This window comes from Aspergillus affinis, assembly GCF_023601865.1.
Source record: "Aspergillus affinis strain CMG 70 chromosome Unknown NODE_34_length_287566_cov_88_205910, whole genome shotgun sequence".
Classification (NCBI taxonomy): domain Eukaryota; kingdom Fungi; phylum Ascomycota; class Eurotiomycetes; order Eurotiales; family Aspergillaceae; genus Aspergillus; species Aspergillus affinis.
This window is the reverse complement of record NW_026515815.1, coordinates 4,724-28,100: the sequence shown is the minus strand read 5'-3', so window position 1 is coordinate 28,100 and position 23,377 is coordinate 4,724. Positions and strand designations below refer to the sequence as shown.

General features: G+C 50.7%; 6 protein-coding genes across 6 annotated transcripts; 3 read left to right on the top strand and 3 right to left on the bottom strand.

The window, feature by feature from the left end:
* Positions 1 to 392: 392 nt before the first annotated feature.
* On the bottom strand, positions 393 to 1,946 carry KD926_006456 (protein kinase PKP2; the record flags this gene model as incomplete). The annotated part of the gene is made up of 4 exons (XM_053099442.1): positions 393 to 1,184; positions 1,255 to 1,537; positions 1,606 to 1,725; positions 1,804 to 1,946. The coding sequence occupies 4 exons, from the start codon at positions 1,944 to 1,946 to the stop codon at positions 393 to 395; spliced, it is 1,338 nt and encodes a 445-aa protein (XP_052956713.1).
* Positions 1,947 to 2,678: 732 nt separating this feature from the next.
* KD926_006455 (ubiquitin-specific protease UBP15) lies at positions 2,679 to 10,690 on the top strand (the record flags this gene model as incomplete). Its single annotated transcript, XM_053099441.1, has 21 exons — positions 2,679 to 2,706; positions 3,179 to 3,454; positions 3,647 to 3,791; positions 3,866 to 4,023; positions 4,082 to 4,271; positions 4,328 to 4,436; positions 4,500 to 5,448; positions 5,508 to 6,643; positions 6,709 to 7,023; positions 7,077 to 7,206; positions 7,273 to 7,328; positions 7,488 to 7,582; positions 8,195 to 8,535; positions 8,598 to 8,783; positions 8,835 to 8,953; positions 9,022 to 9,190; positions 9,248 to 9,449; positions 9,656 to 9,962; positions 10,040 to 10,228; positions 10,302 to 10,581; positions 10,680 to 10,690. 21 exons carry the CDS (start codon positions 2,679 to 2,681, stop codon positions 10,688 to 10,690), a joined length of 5,391 nt encoding a protein of 1,796 aa, XP_052956712.1.
* Positions 10,691 to 14,480: 3,790 nt separating this feature from the next.
* On the top strand, positions 14,481 to 14,882 carry KD926_006454 (uncharacterized protein; the record flags this gene model as incomplete). The annotated part of the gene is made up of 1 exon (XM_053099440.1): positions 14,481 to 14,882. The coding sequence occupies one exon, from the start codon at positions 14,481 to 14,483 to the stop codon at positions 14,880 to 14,882; it is 402 nt and encodes a 133-aa protein (XP_052956711.1).
* A 1,516-nt stretch (positions 14,883 to 16,398) lies between these two features.
* On the top strand, positions 16,399 to 18,175 carry KD926_006453 (uncharacterized protein; the record flags this gene model as incomplete). The annotated part of the gene is made up of 3 exons (XM_053099439.1): positions 16,399 to 16,714; positions 16,835 to 16,908; positions 17,006 to 18,175. 3 exons carry the CDS (start codon positions 16,399 to 16,401, stop codon positions 18,173 to 18,175), a joined length of 1,560 nt encoding a protein of 519 aa, XP_052956710.1.
* A 386-nt stretch (positions 18,176 to 18,561) lies between these two features.
* KD926_006452 (RNA polymerase II-binding domain-containing protein) lies at positions 18,562 to 20,386 on the bottom strand (the record flags this gene model as incomplete). Its single annotated transcript, XM_053099438.1, has 2 exons — positions 18,562 to 20,163; positions 20,237 to 20,386. 2 exons carry the CDS (start codon positions 20,384 to 20,386, stop codon positions 18,562 to 18,564), a joined length of 1,752 nt encoding a protein of 583 aa, XP_052956709.1.
* A 919-nt stretch (positions 20,387 to 21,305) lies between these two features.
* Positions 21,306 to 23,064, bottom strand: KD926_006451 (uncharacterized protein; the record flags this gene model as incomplete). Its single annotated transcript, XM_053099437.1, has 2 exons — positions 21,306 to 22,825; positions 22,884 to 23,064. The coding sequence occupies 2 exons, from the start codon at positions 23,062 to 23,064 to the stop codon at positions 21,306 to 21,308; spliced, it is 1,701 nt and encodes a 566-aa protein (XP_052956708.1).
* Positions 23,065 to 23,377: the final 313 nt, after the last annotated feature.

Sequence of the window (23,377 nt, the reverse complement as noted above, 5' to 3'; positions counted from 1 at the left end):
GCGGAGGCAAGATCAACGTCACGGAAAGAGCAGATCGTTTCAGGGCGACCGCGACAACGCCAGGCCCGCGTGTCCCTGTAGGGCTGAACCAAGGCAGAAGCTTTTCGTAATTCGTACGGCAAGCCCGTCGCACATGACGTCACTCCGCACCCGGTCCCAGTTGCCTTGCCTGGCGGTGCGTCCAAATCAAGCTTAGCGCATTGCGCCACATTAAAATCCGGGGTAGATGCATGGATGCAGGATGATGATTGGCGATAAAACAAAGATAAAGTGGGACTGTGGCTGAAGCAGGGTCATAATAGAGCAAGAGGATTAGGAAAGCTAGGTAGTCGATTAGATGGTACATAGCGAATAAATGCTACCACCGTATATATCATAGATCATGTAATCAATCATACGGCATCAATCGATGCTCTCGTTGTCACCTGCTCGTTCTTGTTGCCGAGCTTCGAAATCTGCAGGAACGCGTCCACGCCGTACCCCTCAAGACTATGTAATTCGAGGCTGCCGGCCCAGTACTCCGCATACACCCGGCTCATCGGAAGCCCCATCCCCAGTCGAAGATTGGGTGGCCGCGAGGTGAGCGTATCCAGCGAGCCTTCGCGGAACGTTTCCTTGTCTGCCCGCTTCCTTTCCTTGGGTACCGTCAGCTCTTGCATGGTGGCGGCCATGGCCGGCACCTGTCCCAGGTTTTGGAGTCGGTCATTGCTATGGGGACCCTTGTTGAATGACCAGAGGTAAGGGAGAATCTCTCGAGGGATACCCCCACCCTGGTCGGATATTCGCATGATGACATGCTGCGGCGCTTCGCAGATGAGTACGTCAATTGGCGGCGGTCGCTCCGACGATCCGTGGTATTTTTCGCCGACGGCCTGGATGGAGTTTCGCAGCAGTTCACCAATGATGTATTCCAGATGGCTCAGCATGTATGGGAAGGTGGCCTCCAAGTGTCCATGCACGTTGATCTCGGGGATTTTATCCGAACCGGAATCCTGTCGCATGGCATCCTGCGCCAGCTTCCCGCAGCGCTCGATGACTTCCTTCGCGTTGCATTTCAGGAACACCTCCCCGACGAAATCGGCGTTCGCGTCGCTGCGATCCTGCGAGTGAGGGAAATGCCAGGGGGAATTAAAGGTTTCCGTAAGAGCTAGATGTTGCTCTGCGATGACGCGGCGCGAAATCCGCTAGAAATAAATGACAACGGTTAGCAAGAAACGTCTTGACTAATTGGTAACTGGACACACTGGGCCTTACCGCTCGCAGGAGAGTATTCATGAACAAGTCCATCACATCGGGTGGTAACAGATCCCGACACTCCAAGACACCCATGGCAAGTTTGGGAATGACCACGAGGTGTTCCTTTAGGGTCTTTCGAAGTATATCGCAAAATCTTTCGTTGTCTTCCAGGGTCTTTATTTCGGGAATTCGCCGGAATCGCTCAAACGCTTGATAGTAGAGTTCATACACAAGGGAGAGGTGATGGTTTGCCACCACGACGTAGGGTAACTTCTGGATATCTCGGAGCCGGTGGGCTAGTCTAGACGGTAAACACGAGATAGCACGGTTAGTGATTGATCGCTCGAGTCGTCTAGATCCCACGCTAACCTAGTTGGCAGTTCCGTGCGCACGTAATTAGCAGAGCTAATCAGTCGGGGTTCCGTCAGGGTTCGTCCGAAAAAGGTCAGCTGCCGTAGACTGATCGGTCGGATATCGCGTTCCACCCATCTGGAAGAGTTGCATTAGTCGGATATCCATACCATCACCGTGAGATCCTCAGCAACGGAAGGGAATGGGGATGCATACTCATCCAAAGCGGAGACGGGCCGCCATGGTGGTGGACTGTGGGATTGCCGAGCTTGCGATGTTTGCGGTCGCAACCAGGGGGGGTTAGCGGTATAGGAATGTCGGAGGAAGCGCCAACACCGCGCTGGTTGAGGACGCAGCATGGTGCTTCGGAGATGCGTCATGGGAGGTAAGGAATGAATGAAGAAGTCAAGGCAGAGTGCAGACTACCTAAACCCAGGTCGGGAGATGGCTAGTCCATACATGGTCTAACAATGGGCGGAGATCTAGGCGGGTCCCGGTGGGTTTCACTTTCCTAGTGGTGGCATGACATGCTTGTCAGTGAAGGGAGTGGGTTGATAACTTGATCTCTAATGGGATGATGCTGCTTCTGACTCAAACTGGAGTGTCGGGGACCTCCGATTTGTTTGATTGTTTGATTGTTTGATTGTTTGACTGTTTGACTGTCGGATTCCCTTGGGCGGTGAGCCGGGACATGTGACACCCTGTGGCGGTGTCTTTTATGCTTTGTTATGAGGCTGTGAAGTTATGAAGTTATGATATGAAGGTATGAACTTATGGCAAAGGGAACAGTCAGTATAACCTGGCTGAATCTATCCAGAATAGGTGATGAATATTGACACTCCAAAGCAACTCTCTGTCTTCCACTCCCCGTGTGGGCTCTTGTTCTATATCTGTGTACCAACAAAGCCCGGTGTGAAACTCATAATAACCACCATTACCTTGCCGGATAGAAGTTGCAAATAACAGTAAAAAATTCCATATGCCCTGCTAGATAGATAGTATACACCGTATGGACTGCACTGCCAAGATCTTCAGCTGCTCCGGATTAGTTCCACCGCTAAAGGGAGCGATGCCGTCACAGCTCAGTCCCTATGACGGAACCCTTGATCAAGGATTCTGGTGAACACCCAGTTTGCCGGAGTTCTGGGTGAAAGGGAACAAAGGTGCACCGAGGAGAATAAAGACCGAGCAGAATGAATCAATTAGGTTTGCTTCACCTGTGTTTCTCCTGATCCAATCCCCCCTACTCCGTAGCAAGACAGCGACAGCGAAGGGCGTCACTTGTTATTCTTAATAATAGTCGGCCCGCCATATTATTGGGCTCAGCGCAACTCCGCCACTACCTTCACCTTCGGCTTAGCTTCAGACTCTTTTTGACTTCGCTCATCGTTGACCTCGGATTCGGTGTTACTCCCACTTCGCTCCCTGTCGTGGTCACCACTTTCACTCGTTCTTTTTTTAGCGATCGCCTGCTTGCCGACCGCGTAACGTGTGAAGGGGAATTTCTTTCATGAAAATTTTGTTCTCGGCCCGCCAAAGAGAAAGTAGTATCTTGGGATCCGAGTGCGTGAGCGCTCAACTCTTATCCTAGATGGACAACGTCAGTCCTTTCCTCCCTTCACCCTCGCTCCCTTCGAATTTCCAAACACTCCACTCCTCCGTGTGGCCTCGGCAGAGGCCGAACTGCCTCGGCGTGAATGGCGAAACCAACGGGCATTGCTGACATTGCGCTCTCTACTTGTCCAGGTCGCGGAGAATGAGATGCTCGTTGATGAATACGAGCAGTATCATAATGACCGAACGGACGATGTGGTCGTCTCTCGTTCTGGGTCGGACGAACCTGAACAAGAACCTCGTGCCGATGACTGTAAGAACTGACTCCTCTCCTCCCTCCCCGCCCGTGCTGCAGTGATTCTACCCGACCCGCACGAGGGCCCTGGATCGACTTCCTCCGGAGCCCCCGCGGCGGGGTCGGAATCCCATCTCGCCAGTCCTTACGGCTCGATACCTTCTCGCCCGGCTGTCGGAACAATTTCTAACTCATGTTCCATTGGCACAGATGCGGCGATGATGGCACGAGTCCTTCCTAAAGACCCCGATCTCCAGACCGAAGACGAGGCGCATCATACTTGGCACATTCAGGATTGGCGGAAATTGAAGAAGAAGGAACATGGTCCGGTATTCGAATGTGCAGGAGTTCCTTGGTTGGTTCACGACTATCTCTCTCGCCACAATGACGGCTCCCACGGCGTGATTCTGACTATTGGCGGTCCTCTAGGCGAATTCTGTTCTTCCCGTATGGAAACCACGTCGAGCACGCATCGTTCTACCTGGAGCACGCCTGGGAAAAGGATCCTCCCGAGAACTGGTATGCCTGCGTCCAATTTGCCTTGGTTCTGTGGAACGTGAATGATCCATCCATCAAAATGTCTCATGGTATGTCGGATCTCTCCTCCAATCGAAACGGGCCCTCCCTTGCTGATGTAGGATTCAGTCGCCACCCATCGATTCAATGCCGACGAGGGCGATTGGGGTTTCACCAGGTTTTGCGAGTTGCGGAGATTGTTCACTGCTCCCTTCGAAGGTCACGGGGCGCCTTTAGTTCAGAACGAAGAAGCCATGGTCACCGCCTATGTTCGCGTCGTTAAGGATCCCACGGGCGTGCTGTGGCACAGCTTCCAGAAGTATGTTTGCGCAACCATCGTTGGACCCAGAGAATCAGGTGCTAATATAATCCCAGCTACGATTCGAAGAAGGAGACCGGTATGGTCGGACTCAAGAACCAGGGTGCCACTTGCTACCTCAACTCCCTTCTCCAGTCCCTGTACTTTACCAATTCCTTCCGGAAGGTATGTTTTTGAGATGTCCTCTCACCGCGCGCGGAGCCGTGCAGTATATTAAACTTTCTGCAGGCAGTTTACCAGATTCCGACAGAGGCCGAAGCTTCAAGGGACAACAGCGCGTGGACTCTTCAGCGACTTTTCTATAACCTGCAGACGAGCGAAAGTTCTGTTTCCACCACCGAACTGACCGCATCCTTCGGTTGGGAGTCGAGGCAGATTTTTGAGCAACAGGATGTCCAGGAACTCTCGCGAAAGCTCATGGAAAGATTGGAAGAGAGAATGAAAGGCACGCCGGCAGAGAAAGCCCTCCCCGAACTTTTCGTCGGAAAAACGAAAACCTACATCTCCTGCATAAACGTCGACTACGAATCATCCCGCGTGGAAGATTTCTGGGACATTCAGCTGAATGTGCGAGGAAACAAGACCCTTGACGACAGTTTTAAGGATTACATCCAGGTGGAAACTCTCGAGGGCGAGAACAAATACGACGCCGGCCAGCCGTACGGCCTGCAAGATGCGAAGAAGGGTGTCATCTTCGAGAGTTTCCCTCCCGTTCTGCACCTTCACCTGAAGCGATTTGAGTACGACATAAACCGTGATGCCATGATGAAGATTAACGACCGACATGCTTTCCCGATGGAATTTGATGCCACCCCTTACCTCTCCAACGACGCCGACAAGTCGGAGCCGTGGATTTACGAGTTGCACGGTGTTTTGGTGCACAGTGGCGATCTGAACGCCGGCCACTACTATGCATTCTTGAAGCCAACCAAGGACGGACACTGGTACCGCTTCGATGATGACAGAGTTACTCGGGCTACGGACAAGGAAGTTCTTGAGGAGAACTACGGCGGTGAATATGAGCTGACCAACGGCGCCCCTGGCGTTCGGCAACCCTATACCCGCGGTCTGTCTACCAAGCGCTCGATGAATGCGTACATGCTGGTCTATGTCCGGAAAACGAGACTGGATGATGTGCTTTTGCCGATCACAACGGAAGAAATTCCCTCTCACATTGGTAAGTCGTTAAAGATTTCTTAAGTGGACCTGGCCAATGGCTGACCAAACACCTTTCAGAATCACGATTGATCGAGGAGCGCGCAGACATGGCACGCAAGAGGAAGGAAAGAGAAGAAGCTCACCTGTATATCAACGTCGGAGTCTTGGCAGAGGATTGCTTCCAGGCTCACCACGGCTTCGATTTGACCAGTAATGATTTGCCCACTGACGACCCAGCGCTGTCAGCAAATTACCGCATTCTTCGATCTAAGAAGGTCGGCGAGTTTGCTGCGGAGCTCGCAACCGAGAGAGGTCTCGATGCTAGCCGAATTCGATTCTGGGTCATGGTCAACCGCCAAAATAAGACTACTCGTCCGGATCAAGTCATCAAGGACCCTGAAATGTCCGTCGAAGAGGCCTATAGTCGGTTCGGTACGAAGGGCAACGCCTTTAAACTCTGGATGGAGGTCGGCCAGCCTTCTTCGGATGGGACCATGTCGTGGCCAGACAGCAACAACACGGTGCTCATTTTCCTAAAGCACTTCGATGTTCAGGCGCAGACATTGACTGGTCTCTGCTCCGTCTATGTGCGCAGGTCGCAGAAGGTGGCGGAATTAGCGCCTATCATCCTGGAAAAAATGAACTGGCCCGCCGGCACAGAATTCATGCTGTTCGAGGAGATTAAACATAACATGATCGACGTGATGAAGCCCAAACAGACATTCCAGCAGTCCGAGATTCAAGATGGTGATATTATAACCTTCCAAAGATCCCTGAAAGAGTCCGAACTACCCTCGTCGGCCTTATACACCGACGCAAGGCAATACTATGACTATCTTCTCAACCGGATCAGCATCACCTTCGCGCCTATCAAGGCAGCAGATGGCGATGAGTTTGTACTGGGTCTTAGCCGCAAAATGACTTATGACCAGTTCGCCAAGAAGGTCGGCGAGCATCTGGGCGTGGAATCTACTCACCTGCGCTTTGCCCCCGTCCTTGCCAGCTCTGGCAAACCCAAGTCATTCATCAAGCGGAACTCGAACCAAGCCAATCAAACCTTGTACCAGATCCTCAGCGGGCAAGTCACCGGCTACGGATACACAATGCATCGCCAGGATGCCCTGTATTATGAAGTTTTGGAGACTAGCTTGAGCGACTTTGAGTCTAAGGCTAGTCTGAAAGTTACGTGGCTTCCGGAAGGTATCACAAAAGAGGTTTGTTTGATGCCAGATTCTAATCGTTTGTTTCAATGCCTCTAGAGTGCTGACTTTTAAAACAGCAAGTATATGAGGTTTTGGTACCTCGAGACGGGACCATGTCAGATCTCCTGGCCGGATTACAGAGGAAGGCCGGATTCGACGACGAAATCATACGTGATGCCCGTGTCTACGAGACGCACGGCGGTAAGATTTACCGAGAGTTCCAAGGCGATTCGAAGATTGCCGGCATCAACGAATATGTTGCTCTCTACGCCGAACGGACACCAGAAGACGAACTCAATCTAGAGGAGGGTGACCGGACAATCAATGCGTTCAACTTCGATCGCGAGCCGAGCCGGCCTCACGGCGTTCCTTTCAAATTCGTGGTCAAACCAGTAAGCATATCCCGGCTTCTTTATGAGAGGTGGCTTTATCTAACATCTCATAGGGTGAAATTTTCAAGGAAACGAAGGAACGACTTTCCAAGCGAACCGGCATCAAGGGCAAGCAGTTCGAGAAGGTCAAGTTTGCCGTCGTACCTCGATCGTTGTACACCAACCCACGATATCTTGAAGATGGTAAGTGTGGCTATGTTATGGAAGCTATCCGCACAGTTGAACTAGACTAATGTGACACCCTCACAGATGACATACTCTCTGACATCGTCGGTGATTCCGACGATCTTCTTGGTCTCGACCATGTAAATAAGAATCGGAGCTTTTGGAACCGAAGCGAATCATTTTTCATCCGATAGAGGCAGGGTATTATGATTACTTTTCTTTGATTTTCTTTCTCTATCTTTGCGGTGCCTATTCTCGTGCTTTTGTGTCACCAGGGAAGTCCTCTTGACATTGTGCAGGTGATGGATCAAGGATATAGTGCGATGACTTGCACGGGCAATTTTCTTGCCTATGAAGAACATTATAAACCCGGGCGATTTGCTGTTCAATCTGTGTACTCTTGTTTGTGTATGAGATTTCTTTTCTTCCCGAAGGTAAAAATGACATCACTGTCCAACTACTATTGAAAGGGTATCTTTCTGTCTCGAACAACCAAATTATTCCACTTGAGTCACGTGAAAACTGGCCAGCAAAACATATCTCGCTGCACCAAAAAGGGTCAACCCTTTTTCCAGCGTAGGATTGTTCAAGTATATGTGGTGGATCCCTCCCGGTGACAACATATAACCAACGTCAGCCGTGCTCTTTTCAGTTGTGGCCCTTCAGAACTTGTACTATCAGCTAGTTATATTGAGCAACCTTTACTAATACGATGAGTTTGTTGAAGACATCCTTGTCCCAATTACGATCCCGAATCTCAAAATTCTTAGGGAAACCCCATCAACGACTGTCGCCAGAGCGTGTTAATTCTTACCCAGTCGCAGAAGAGCCGGACTATTACCAAACTGGTGGTTTCCACCCAATTCGTTTGGGTGAGACTTTCCAGCATGGCCAATACACTATCCTGAGGAAACTGGGATATGGATAGTATTCCACAGTCTGGCTAGCTAGGGATTATAAGTGTGTTGTCTGTCGCTGTCGCATACTATGCTAACGGACCGAATAGGCACGAGAGGTACGTAGCACTTAAGGTGCTGAGGGCTGATTGTTATGGTGGCTGCCATGACATCTTCGAGAGAGAAATTCTCTCGAAAATCTCCGAAGTGTCAAGGCGAAGTTCTCATCAGGGCCGCAACTACGTGTCCCATCTCCTTGAGCAATTCACGCACACAGGACCCAATGGAGACCACATTTGCTTAACATTCGACGTACTAGGGCATCACCTAGACTTCCAAACCGCCAGATATGAAGATGGGAAATTACCTGTGAAGGCTGTGAAAGCAATCACACGGCAGCTTCTTCTTGGGCTTGACTTCCTCCATAGCGAGTGTGGAATTGTTCATACCGGTATGGCAAATGCTTGTATTGGCCGTTTGTTGTACTACTGACACTGGCCATTTTGTTTATAGATTTGAAACCAACGAATATACTTCTAGAGCTGGAAAATTCGAACAGCACCATCTCCCACTATCTGTCGAAAGTGCCCGCGCGGACCAACTCCCAACGAGATGCCGCACCTCTTCGAGAGGTTATTCCTACGTCGCTTGTCTCGGACACAAGGAATCTCCATGTCAGGTTAATTGATTTCGGTGTCGGTAGGTAGGGTAATTTTAATCTCCTTCACACATAACTTACCGTGATAATAGCATCTTGGAGAAAACGTCATTTGTCAGATTTAATCCAGTCGCCAGCTCTGAGGGCCCCTGAAGTGACAATAGGTGCTCCCTGGGATATTGGTGTGGATATATGGAGTCTCGGGTGTCTTGTAAGAACATCTTACTCGATGAATTTTTGTAGAACGGCGCGATACATTCTAACCTATACACTAAACAGGTTATGGAGTTTGTTCAAGGAATAGTCCTTTTCTCCGGGGAAGCATCATCGAATGGCACCTGGACGGCCGAAGACGACCATCTAGCAAGGATTATTGAGGTTCTCGGTCAAATTCCACTTAATTTTATAGAAAAAGGGAATCGTGGGGCACATTTTTTTGACAAGCAAGGTAAGCGTACTGGCATTTGTTAATATCTTGTCATGATTTTAACCAGGTTTACTCCAGGGAATCTTCTCCGAATCCCTAACTTGAAGCCTACCTGTCTTGAACGCCTGGTTGACGGCCAAACAAAGCCTTTCCTAAGACCAATCGATATGCCCAAGGCTGAAGTCCCAATCTTTGTTGATTTCATCAAGGGCATGCTCGAAATCGATTCGGGGTCTCGAAAGTCTGCGGCGGAGCTATTACAACACGAATGGATACGTCTGTAGCAAGATAAGTTGACTCTAGCACATTGTTCTTATCAACGCAAAGTCACACAATGCCACTGCAGGCTAGACTATTCCAGTAATGCTGTTCATAGGTGACAGAAGAGTAAAACTGTAGTTCCTTATCCGCGCACTAGTATTCTGCATTATTACCTAAGCACATTAATACGGTGCATTATGGCCTAAAATTGGCCTAGAATGGCAGTTTATTTGCCCGGCCCGCTGGTGGATGCAAACGTGGCAAACAGCACCGGAACACACAGCTGTCCAGAACTTCAACTTTCGAGGCGCGTTTCAACCCAGCCGCCTCCCCTGGAGAGTTCCCCGATAGACCAGCTGTCTCTCCATTATCGATCATCATGCGTTTCGCCGCTCTGGTCATCGGAATCCTGGCCGCGTTGGTGTCGACTGTGACTGCCACCGCGCTCACCTACCGTCTCGAGGCAAACGAGAAGGCCTGCTTCTACAACTACGTTGCCGAGCGGAACACCAAGGTGGCCTTTTATTTCGCCGTGAGTGCCGACACAATGATGGAGACCTTTTCGTGCTACGGAATCGATTGCAATTAGAACTAACTTTTCCCCCGAAGGTCCAATCTGGCGGTTCTTTCGATGTCGATTACTCCGTTGTCGGCCCCGGCGATAAGGTGGTCTTGGATGGAACGAAGGAACGACAGGGCGACTTCGTCTTCACGGCTCTGAGTGTAGGAGAATATCGCTTCTGCTTCAACAATGAGATGTCGACGTTTGCGGAGAAGATGGTCGATTTCGAGATCGCGGTATGTTTGAAAACCCAAAACCGGTTTATTGCCAGGACTTGCGGTTAATCTTTTTTTCTTCCCTACTGGCTAGATCGAGAACGAAGAACGCGCACAGCTCCCCTCTCGACAAGGCGCCACCCCCGAACAGGCGTCTGCCCTGGAAGAGTCCATCTTCAAGCTGTCCGCCCAGCTGTCGACCATTTCCCGCAACCAGAAATACTTCCGTACCCGTGAGAACCGCAACTTCAGCACCGTTCGTAGTACCGAACGCCGGATCTTCAACTTCAGCGTAATTGAGGGCTTGATGATGGTATCGATGGCTGCCTTGCAGGTCTTCGTTGTGCGCTTCTTCTTCCAGGGCGCAAGGAAAGGTACGTACTGACGTAGATTCATTTACGGGCATTCGCCTCCCCGTCTTACCCCGTTTCTCCCCCAACAAAAATTACGACAGGTTCTGACCGATACGCAGGTTACGTGTGATGAGTGAGCATGAATTTTGATCTATCTATCTTCCCCCTTTGAATTGTGGCGTCTATTGTATCTACATCCCTTTTTAAGTTTTAGAATGTTTCATCTTATTGAAGCAGGTGAATTGAGACGACTTGGACTGGGTACTTGAATACATTATCCATCCCAATTGATTCTCTGAATGGCTGGTCCCCGAGTGAACACAACGTGATATGTGCCTTGATGTTCACGATTTCTTACGTCATCATGATAGATCCCGGATCAATCAACCTGATGGACGAGCAAACTAGTGCTCGAGCGGAACCTCCTAAAGACCAAAGTGGCAGGATCAGGTGTCTTCTAGACTCACTCACGACCGTTGAACAGACTATGCTGGCAGAGAACAGGTAATGGATACATCCTCATGATGAAAGGTTTTGCATAGTTCGCCGCATCAACGTCACTTCATAAGAGATGGTAGTTCTAGAAGCCGCAGGGTCCTATATATCCTGCGGGTGGCGATCAATACTATCAGAACATCTTGGGGTCGATGATGAAAAATTGGTCGAATGTGGCCAAAAGAGACCAGACAGAATCCTGCATTGTTCGACGTTCGATGATGTACCCATTTGCAGGGGACTCGTTACACGTGTATACCGGTTTTTCTCGAGAGCTCGGAATTCTGGCCCATGAGACAGGCATGAGAGAATGACGTGAAGATGCATGCAATATATTGTTCTCTAGGGAATGGTGATGGCAGATGTCTTTGAAAATCTCTCATATCTTCCGCCATGATTTCACTCGCCATCAGCGGGAGAGTGTCAGATCTTGGGGTCTACGGAGCACTTATTGTAGGGTGCGGTGATATCATCCGAGAGGTGTAGCGCTGTTCCACCGTCACATCTGCTGGCCGCGCTTCTCCCCAACTCACTGTCGCAAGTATTGCGGCTCACTATCTTATGTGGAGAATAGCTATCATGCACTGTACTCTGAGTACACATTGCATCGACAGTGCATACGGAGTAACGCGTCCCCGAGTTATACAATAAGATTGGCACAAAAAATGGGCGGAAGACCGCAGCTGACCAACGGGCAGGTAGGTATGATATAACCGAGCTTTCAAACGGTTCCTTTCTCCACCCCTGACTTGATGCAACATTTGCCCTTGCGAAGATCCACCGAAACCTTTGCTTCGGCGCTGATGGGTGTGATCAGACCACGGGAATCTAGAACCACCAGGATTCGGGCCCCGAGATGGTCCTTTTCGTCTGCCCTTTACAGCGTGGCTTGGGATAGGGTGACACGGGGCTGATCCTATCCTCTCTCGTTCAGTTGTCTCGTGTACAGTGCATGTCCCTTGTCGGCTGCGTGCGAGTCGGAGAGACCTACTGCTAGCGGCAAAGGATGATGCACGCTAAAGATTAGTTATGGGAGGTTTTTTTTTTCATCTGATTTTTTTGTTTTCGTCTCTAGCAAATCTTTGGCCCGTGTCCCTCTTTGGAACAGGCACCAAGAACATTCTCCTCCTTTTTACGTTTACTTTTCTGATCTTTTATTTTATTCTGCTCTTTCCTACCTCGTGTCGCAATCCCCTGCCTCTTTCTTTTTGCGCAAGACCGACCACTCTCGAGACTGTCATTTTTTTTATTATCCCCGCTCGCACAATACCGTGGGCTGATCCACCTTTGCGTGGCGAACATTGAGCGGTGATCAGAAACATGACCATACGGTTGATTGGCTCTGGACACGGGTGTGGAGGATTCGAGCAACGGCGACCAAACATTGAGGACCTCGTAGCGGCGGCGTGATTTCCCAGGGTCGTTTGTTAGCGGCCGAAAAGTTCGAAAAGGCTGATTAGATGAAGCCCTAGGCTGGGAGAGGACAAGGTCGGTACTTACGGAGTAAGGTAGGTAAGGGAGACGAGGAGAACGTTCGGAACAGTGTTCCGTCCCTCCTTGGGCTGTGGAGCGTCCGGGTGGATGATGGGTCTGGGTGTATACTGCGTCCGCAATAGACTGTTAGAACCGAAAGATCTGATGATAGGAGATTAAGATAGTCAGCAGATATGTTTCTCCGTTGAAATGACATTGTTGTTTGGGGGAGAACAGAAGGGAGCAAGCGTATACTCCGTAGACAGACTGGACCAACGCAAACAGACGCCTTCTGACGTCAGCAGCCAGCCTCAGGCAGAGTCTCTCTCTCTCTCTTTTCATCCACGGTTGAGCTTCGTCCTTCCTTCTGCCCTTCATGCTACCTCGGCCACTCATCGACATGTATCGTTCTCCATCTTCATCATCATCTTGCCATCTGTCTGGCCTTCGTCTGCACTGACGTTAAGGGTCCAGTTTTCTTTTTCTTTTTCTTTTTCTGCTTTGCTTTTCAAAATTTGGTCTCTGTAATCCGATACTAGTAGAGACTGAATTTGGGGGTTTATTTTATTTTAATTGGTCTAATTTGATTTGATGGTTTTTTTTTTTTTTTCTTCGATTATCCTTTGCGTCTTCGAGATGACGGAGTCTGCAGTCCAACGAGATTCCTCCTCATTCCTCATTGAATACCATTCTATGCCGGACTAACGAATTTAGCCTCGCGTTAGACCCGGTTATGACATATCACCCTTCTCAGGGCCCCGCTTTGGCTTCTATGGTTCGTCCATCGCGTCTGGTTGCTGCGCGAAGTAACTGCAGCTCTAATTTCTTCCACGGACTACTACCACATCATACTGGACACCATTCCCAAGGAGGCCCATCCTGGTAGCCCGTAACGCTTCTAGCAACTCGACCGGCCTGACTACTGTTCTCTCCCTCCCAACCTCGTCTACGTCGATCTGCACGGATGGGTTGGAGTTCGAAAGCTCATCGATCGGCAACCGTCGTGACCTCACTCTGTGAGTAGTAGGACCCATGGGCCATCTGGGGAATACCAGCGGCCCAGGAGCTTGTGGGGCCCGTTCATTTCAGATCGTTTGCTGATGTAGCCTGGGTGGCTCCAGTCGGCTCACAGACAAGGGGAGCCTAGGAGCCCAGGAGGGTCCTGGGGCGAGGATTGTTAGGGCCTTATGAATGACCTCTCCCCTCTCGAAAAGTGCAATGATGTCATCTCCCCCTGGGTCCGCATGAGGCATGACGCTACCGATGGGGCATGGACATGCCCATTTGTGTCATGGTGGTCGACGACATTTCCTTCCTGACTCGCTCCTTCCTCCGTGAGGTAATTGGCTAGCCCTTGTGATCTCATATCAGACCCGACCAGCTGTTCTCCACGGATCTCCTCTTCGCACTGGGGCCTCCATCCACTGCCAGCACGAAGCCTATATGAACCCCTGGTCTCGTCGTCCACATAAGCAATCTCATCGAACCAAAAATTTTCTAGTACTCTACCAAATCGTCTAAATCTGACCCTAGTTTCGAATACCCACGTCCCTTTTCAACCATTCTTCAAAACAAAATTCCATTTCTCTGTCTCTAGTTCGGTTGACTTATTTTCGTTTTGACTTTGTCCCCTGTCTATTACCCCTTTGAAATTCTATAACTCTGTGGAAAGGTGAGCTTACAGAAATCTTGCCCCTTCTTATTGAAAGGGATCTCCTTCCCTGCCCTTGAGCCGCGATTGAAAGTCCGCACCCTTCGCCGAAAGTAACAAGCTTCGTCCTCCCCGACTGGAACTCGAATACTACGCCTTTGAAGCCTTCCAATCCTTTTAATTAGACCGCACAACTATCATGACGAGACATCATGTGGTCATCAACTCTTGACGATGGACCATCTTCAGTGATGTGGAATGATTTGCCGCTGACAACAGTATTCTTTCAGGAGCTTCAATCATGTCTGAATTCATGGAGCAACAGAACCAAGCCTCTCAGGGGATGTTCCCTACGGACGGTGGGGGCTACCATCCTGCTGGCGAGTTGCATGTCAACACTGCCCGGGCTTTGGACCCTCACACCTCCATCGAAGATTACAGCCGGGTGATGCTACAGTACACCCAGAACCGGATGTCTGGGTTCGCTCGTCTGGACGATGACAAAAGGTTGCCCGCCAGTCGAAGCAGCAGAAGCAGCGACACTGGAAATGAAAGCGGTGATTCTGCTAGCGGCATGTTGGCTCGTCAGGCTAATGGCCGCGGTTCTACCGCTCGCTCTAGCAGCGCCTCCCTCAGCAACAGCCCCTACGGCAACGGAGAGATATCCAAGCCTATCAAGGACAACTCCAAGCCGTCGTTCTAAGGGAGGACGCCGCCCTAGCCTGAGTTCGTCTTGGACTTTGGAGGACTGCCTTTCTTTATCCTCCTTTCCAGAACCAACTCATAGGCAGGCGGTCCTCAGGTCGTTGACAATAACCTTCGACGCAAATTTTTTCATAGCAAGGTGTTGGCGACGATCATAGGAGACATGACGCTTTGGTTGTCTCCCGGCGTTTGATTTAAAGAGAAAGCGGTTTGATTACATTTACAAGCATTGGTGGAGCGACATCTCCCAGACGATCTGCGAGTTCGATTCTTTCTCAAGAGTCCTGGTGAAACTCCCGATCAACTGGAGATATTCGACATTGCCCTCCACATTTTTTTTTTTTTTGACAATTCTCCTCCCCTTTTAGCATTGATGATACCATTGGGAACGGATCTTATAGATTCTAGATATGACAAGCGCGCTTTTGGTCTACTTCAACTGGTCTCAAGCAAGTCGATGTCTACTCAAGGCTGAAATTTCTTTCGTATCGTCGTTTATACATCGGTGTGTCACTCCTTTTGATCGACGTCGTTTTGTTGCGGTGACTGGCCCTTGCTTTGTGCTCGGGTTGGTTGCCTGCACTTTTTTTTCCCGCATGGCCATTTACGCTCCCTTGGATTTTGGTTGTAGCTGTTATCCTAGGTCGGCAGCCATCAATCTATCCCTGCAACTCCATCCAGTTCCCTTTTTGACTGTGCATGCACAGCTCTCTCGTGTATTAAATATGTGTGCAGGACACTCACGTGTAAAATATGTCCTTTTGTGTGCTTAGCGACAGCGATCATGACTTTTTTGATTTTTATTGCGATTTTGTCCATGGGAATGTGTTTGATCAGCAGCAAGGACCGGGTTCATTTTGCTTTCTTATCCATATGCGATGTACGATTAGTGTGACCGCCTGTTATGAATCCAGGCATTGGATCTTTACATGACCTTGATGACTGAATCAAATCTTTTGGAATTATTCAAATTTTTTATTTACATTTCCCTTTCCTTTTCTTCCTTACATCTGGTTCGGTGGTTTGCTATCCCAGACATAGGGGTGAGACATCCTATCCAAGGGATGAGGTCATGAAATGAGCCACAGAACACACGCCCACGAGTACTGACTCCTCAACTCAGTACACTACAATGCATGGTAACTGCACTATCTTCATGAGATCTCTCCGGTCTCATTGGTTCAATTAACATGGTCCAGTCATGACAACCACATTCCGGTTATCTTGATTCACATTCCACAACGGCCCTGGTCTGTCAGAGAGCGCGTATATTAATGCATCCCTAGTGCCAGCCGCCCAGATTACTGAAGAGAGAGGAAGGAAACAAGGATTGTCAAGGGGACGCAGGACCGAGAGACCCTGCCTTGAGTTTGGTGCCTTTCGTTCTATATCATCCTGATCTTGAGTGTCAACCCATCTTCTATTTCCTTTGCATCTTCCTCTGAGCTTCGCAATTCATATTCTAATCTTCTAATCAGGAACCAATAGCTAGCGAGATCGGATACAGATACAAAATGTATCCCCCAACGCTACTTTCCCTATCTCTTCTCACAACCTCCGCGATCGCAATCCCTTTCGTACCACACGTCCCCTCCGAAACACTACTTACCAATTCGAAATCCGGCTACACAGACAGCGACAGAGTCCTGGGTTCTCTGATCATCGAATCCGCGAAGGAAACAAGTAATCTGAATACCTGTCCGCCTTCGCATCCGTCCAAACAATGCTGTATGTCAATTACAGCGCTGGCGAACGATGTCACGTCTGAGATCGGGGAGGTTGTGCCCTTATTGGGTGATGTTAAGGTGTCGTCGTTGGTTAGCTTGGAGTGTATGTCTTCCTCCCTTTCCTGATTGCTTCATGTCCCTTTCTTGATCTGGACGTCACAAGGACCGCATCATATGTCTGTCGCTTTAATGATCAATTTTATACTAACGGCGTATGAAACAGGTCGACCGATGGATGCCGATGGAGATAATGCTGCTTGCTTGAACGATGTGATGTGTTGTACTGGAACCGGAGGGGTGAGTCCGTCTTTTTTCCGCGAGGCTATACCTATCACTCCCTTTCGATAATGGGTCTCGATAATTGGTCAGAATCACTAACATGATAACTATCTAGACTAAATCATCACTCATGAAAACCTGCAAATCATGGGACGAATCTCTCGAGTCTAAGAAAAAGGCCATGGATAAGAGTATCAATGCGCAGCTGGAACAGATGATGAGCAAGAACGGGACGAATAGCTCTGCGTCTCGTGTCGCTGCGTCGAGTACCCCGAAGCCAAAGCCGGTTCCTGTCGCTGAGAAGGTGGCTAAGGTGCATGGGTCTGTGTCTGCTGGTGTTGCGTCTTCGTCTGCGGCTGCGTCTGCTTCTCCTGTCTCTGCCTCCGCGGCTACGTTGCCATCAGAGTCTGGGTCCGAAGTCACCTCGACATCTTCTGTTTCTGCCCCTACTTCTAGCCTTACCTCTACGTCTGCACCATCGGTATCAACTACCCTTACTACAAGTGTGTCGACATCATCGGACCCACCAACTTTATCTTCGAGCTCTGAGTCCTCGACTATATCCGCGTCTGTATCTGCATCTGCACCGACAGCTATGTCCACGTCGACGACTTTGTCTACAGCTTTATTGCCATCATCGGAAACATCCGAGTCGTCCGAGGCTACGTCTACTTCTACTTCTATGTCTGCTACCACTTCAATTGCACCGACTGAAAAAGTAGCCAAGGAAGGAAAGGTCAAGGTTGCTACTACGACAGCTCCATCTGAGTCAACCACAGTTTTAGCCCCGGCGTCGCTTTCTACAACTGTCTCTGAGAATCAGGAGAAGAAGCAAACGACTAGAGAACTGAGTGCTACTTCTGCCTCATCAACTACAGCTATGGATACGGCTACGGCTACAGCTACAACGGTGCCTGAGAAGCAGGAAGAGAAGCCAGATGGAAAACCAGAGAAGCCCGACGACAAGCCCGAAGAGGAGAAAGCTGAAGACAAGCCAGAGGACAAGCCTGAAGAAAAACATGAAGAGAAGCTGGAGGGAAAGCAGGAGCAGAAGCCGACGGAAGAACAGAAAGAGGAGCAGAAGCAAACGACTGAAGAATCCAGCGCCACTTCTACCTCATCTCCAACTACAGCTACGGCAGCTACGACGACTAAGGTAGCTACAACACCTACAACAGTATCCCGAAGACCAAAGACCAACACTGAAGTGTCTAATACGTCTGCTTCAACCGATACCTCGAATACAGCTCCTGTCACGGGCACGGCCACGACTACAGGCAGTTAATTCCTCGTCGTCCGTGTTTCTTCTTTCTCAGGCGTTCTTGTTCTTTTATTATCCACTTTCTTTTCTCGCTTGATCAAGTTCGTTTCGGTTGATTCGATTGGTTCAGTTTGATTATTGGCCATGAAATGAGTGTATCTATTTATGTATGTTTCTATCTTTGTATGTAAGTGGTGATGGGATGAATCGAATACCTTAGTCACTTTATGAATGAATTCAAATTTGTTGATCTCGGGCAAGATACTTCAGTTGAATGATTATGAGTAGATAGATAGAAAGCAAAATGGCGATGATAGTAGTATCAAATTCTTCATCTCATTTATAGTACATAATACATGCATTCCATCGAGCCATGTTCGAATAAGGTAAGATATAGCAAGTAAATTGATCTACCTCCATCGTCCCGGAGGCGGAGGGTATCCATAATGCCCCTGACCCTGCCCTTGTCCCTGCCCTTGTCCCTGCCCCTGGCCCTGTCCGCCCGAATGAGGAGGAGGAAAGTGATACGAGCCCGGGGGCATTTGCTGCGCAGGTCCGAACCCTGCACCGCGTTGCATAGACGGATATTGTCCACTCTGCGCCTGGTACGGGGGAGGGAAATGCGATGTGTTCATGCCTGGTCCGGGTCCGTAGTTCGGCATCGGTGGTGGGGGTGGAGGCCATTGGCCTTGGTAGTTCTGTGGAGGCGGAGGAGGGGCTGGAACGCCCTGGGGGAACATCCCGGGTGGTGGCGGGAAGGGAGGCCCACCCTGCGGACCGCCTGCGAAATGCATCGGATGTTGCGGAGGCATGGGCGGAGGAGGATGATGATGGTGATGGGGAGGATATGCGGGTGGAGGAGGTGCGTGGCCGTGACCGTATGGATTGGGCGGAGGTTGGTGAAGAGGGGGCTGAGCTCGTGGAGGAGAGGCCTTCCGTGGGGAATAAGATCTCGACGGCCGTGACCGAGATCGGGACCGGGACCGGGATCGCGAGTCGTAGTTTCGACCTAGGGCTCGGCGAGGTGGAGTTTGGCTTCGCGACCGGGACCGACTCAATCGACTGTCGTCGCTTGCAACACTACTACTGTATCGCCTCCTCTTCCGAGGCGTCAAGCTGCGGCTGCGGCTGCGGGAGCCGGGTCTGGTATTTCTCATCCTCATTTGCTGACAGAATGACCGAGACCACCCGTAGTAGGTTTCGCCGTCAAGGACGTCGCCAGTCTGGTCCTCTCGGATTACCACCTCGCCCAGATCGTCAATGTCCACTATTTCACCGTCCTTCTGCTCGGGCTGGGTAGATTCGTAGATCCGGTCAACATCCTTAAGGAATTTCTTGACTGCCATAACCAGTTTTTCGTCTGCTGGACCAGCCAGAAATTGCAGAGGCTTGATTGTATCCGGGCGGAGAGCAATCGTCGAATTCGGAATGATATGAGGTATGAGATTTCCGGCCGGTAGGTCATAGAACGGGGTCGAAGCATCGCCATGAGTCGCGGGCATCACAAAGGGAACGTCCTTTCCTGAAGGCTTGTTTGTCGAACCCAGATTACTCGTCTCGACGTCAATCGACGTCTTGACAGGTCCCGACGAGGCCGAGTTCTTGACGACCTCCCGCAGTTTGCCGACATAGTCGCTGCCGTAGTACTCGTTCTCCTCCCAGATATCCAGTAGATCGTCCAGTCGTCGATGATGTTTCGGGTTCTTTTCTCGATCGTAGGAAGCCGCGTAGCCCAGCAACTCCACGATGAACGGCTGCAGCGAGCCGCTGACGGTAGAGAAGGCGGCCTTCGATCTCATGTGGTATTTGGTGTGGTGGAACACGTCATTCAGTAGGTACATGATATGCAGGCGTTTACGCTTGGCCGACGTCGCAGGCCGGGCGGCCGACATGGTCGGAGAAGCACCCTCTTCCGCGGTGAACGAGCCGGACAAGGCAGCGAGGTACTTGGCCCAAACTCCCACCCGGTTGGATGAGGAGACGACATGGCGCAGTAGCCATGATTTGCAGGCCTAGTGCATGCCGGGCACGATGATTTAGTATGACACGGGTTTCGACAGTCAAGGACTCGACGGATCATCAAACCTGGATGTTTGCTGAGGAGCAGTGGGATAGCGCTCTGTCGAGTGCGGTGTGGAACGCGGTGATCTCGTCGCGCGGTACCGATGTGGGGTCAGGGCGTAGAAGACCGGCCGATAAGGAGGCCTTTGCAATGGCAAGTTGATGCGACGCCATTGCGAGGGCACCTGGAGAGCAACGGAGAGAGGAGGTGGATTTCCTAGTAGCTTGTCGGAGGCTCGGAGGAGACTGGGGGCGGTTATCACACGTGACCTGTCGACCGGTTGCGGCTGTTGGCGGGTCCAGTCAGGTGACCAAAGGTAATAAAAACTACAGATTTCACATGACTTTTTGGGTGTGGTCAGGTTGAAAATAACAGAAATTATATGGTGCTAAATGTTTGAAAGTTATTGCCCGCACCAAAAGTGCCGAGAAATCTGTAAGAATTTTTCATCGGACGAACAAAGTTACTAGCCCTCTGGATCTCCGGTCATTTCGAGCTAGCACCTTTTTTGCGACTGTGGGTGTCGAAATGAGTGTGGCGGGGCCTCTTTGCTAGGATCCGCTGCGATCGAGTTTTGGGGGTCGTGGCTCAGCGTTGGCGGTCAGACTGCCACATTCTCCCGGTCCCCGTGACTGCCTGAGGTTGCAACATGCCCCGATGTATGCACACAACACCATGGAAGACTTCTTCCTCGAAACCCATTATGACCTCTTCATTATATCCAATCTTCTCCTATAGACTATAGTACTGTTCTCAGTCACCACTACTATGGGGTATCTACATGACCTCAAACTTCCCTATCTTTCGCCTTTACACAGAAAGCTGGTTCAACTTGGAAATCATTCAGAAAAATTAGAGTCGGAGTGCAACGTTGGTCTAGTATTTAATACAACAGGCTATATACATGAAAGACATTCAGATAGCGAAGTAACAGCGTTAAAGACAGTAAGAAGCAGACAAAATCAACAAAACGAGAGGAATTAGTTGGAAGATACGTAATGATACAGATGCACATCCGAACTCATTAGTAGAACGGGACTCGATGCTTCCAATTAAGTTAAGTAGTCGTCAATGGGTCCAACCGCTCGACCTCTAGAAGTGGGCACCGTGGCGACGGTGACGGCGCTGGTGGTCACGCAGGTAGAGGAGGGGAGCAGCAGCCGAGCTCGAGGGGCTGGGAGTGGCCACCGGGGTCGTGTTCACAACGGAGGTGGTGGTGGGGGGAACAGCAGTCGAGGACGGCGGGACGGCAGCCGAAGAGGTCACGGCGGAAGACGAGGCGACCTGGGTGGAAGTCGAGATGACCTGGGTGGAAGAAGTAGCAGCGGCGGTGGTGGTGGTCGGGGCAGCGCTGGTAGTAGTCTCATCGGCAGCCTTAGGACCGAAGGGGAAGCACTTCTCATCGATGTCGGCGTTGTACTCAGCGATGGTCGCCTCGGCAATGGGGTTCTGCTTGTCGTCGGCCTTCGCCAGAGTGGCTTCCAGGCTGACACCGGCAGAGGGGGCGAAGGTCACACCAAAGATGTGCTTGTCATCGTCGTCAGAGCAGACACCGTCGCTCGATTCAGCCAGAGTGAGGGTAGCGGAGACGGAAGGCTTCAGGTCGATGCCGGCTTCCCATCCCTTGCCGAGAACCTCGACGGCGATCTGAGCAGAAGCCTTGGCGTAGACCTCAGCAGTAGCTTCGATCTGAGCATCGACCTTCAAGGGAAGGGGAGAGACGGTAGGAGTCCATCCGTCAGAAGTCACGTCGGCGCCGCTGATATCAATGTCCAGGGTGGCGGAATCGTCAATGTCAAGGGACACACCGGCGGAGATGGTGGCCTCACCGGCAACTTCACCGATGCTGTAGCCAACGCTGAAAACGATCTGGGGTCCGATCTCGAGGATGCCCTTGATGGAGATACCGCCGATGGGGATGGTTGCCACGTCGAACTCGTCGCCGATCTCCTTGGTGAAGTTACCGCCGATTCCAATGGAGGGTCGGATGTCAAGACCCACGCCGCTAGGCTTAAGGTTCACGGAAGCAGACTTGGGGATCATCCACTTGGTCTCGATGTGGAAGCCGAAGTCAAAGGAGCCGCGGGATTTGCACTCATCACAGCCCAGGGTGATATGCATGTCAGTGTCGGGGATAGGGATCTCCTTGCTGAAGTCGATGTCATGGTTGAAGTCGATGGAGAAGTCCTTGTCGTAGTCACGCTTCTCGTTGCCGTTGCCGGTGGCGCCAGTGTTCCAGTTACCGACGGTGAGTTCGTAGTTCTTGAGGACGGTCTCCCAGGTAGAGGCCTTTCCGGTCAACTTGGCAGTCTGGGTGTTCTTGTCGAAGAAGATCTTGGAAACCTCGAAGGGCATACGGTTCTTGTTCCATCCGCAGTGTTCACGACCGGCAATGACGATCAGGGTACGGTCGTCTTCCTCGTTGATCCAGTTCCATGCCTCCTGAGAGTGGGCAAAAGATTGGGGGTCGGTGTAGTCGACCGACAAGGTGGTCTGAGTGCAGTTCACGGTGTGGAGCTTGTTCCGGAACTTCTCGATGTTGATAATGCTGACCTTCTCATCACCCGCGTCGAGGGTCAATTTCGCCAGAGATGATTTACCATCGGCGCTAGCTATAAGGGCACCGTTGTCAGTCTTTGATGGTGGCAGCAGGAGGAAACGGAAACTTACCACCCCAGTAGAGGGAGTCAGATCCCATACGATCGAAGCCCGCATACGGAAGTTTCTCGGCACGCGCGGCGATATCAGCACTCGGCGCCTCGATTTCCACCAGCTCCAGACCCAGGATAGGCTGGGCAGCAAAAGAGAGTAAAAGGCCGGAAGTCAGCCATGACCGGGAAAAGTTCACCATCTTGAAATGAATGAATGAATGAATGAATGAACGAAAGCCAAGTCTTCAACCAGGAAGATTTAGTGGATCAGTTCTAGAAAAGAGTGGATAGAGGTGAACCTCTGGCGTGCTGTACTCGAAGTCTGTCTGGATTAAACATTATTTTCTGGGCGATTGAGGATCTATTTAACACAAACCCCGTAGGGCCATAGCCTCGTCCGACCTCAAGATCGAATATGGCCCCCGACATCCAACGCCGGACGGCTTGGTCAATGGCCAGGATGACAAGACGTTCCTGGTGTCTGTTAGTCCCAGGAACGGCGAAAGTCTATGA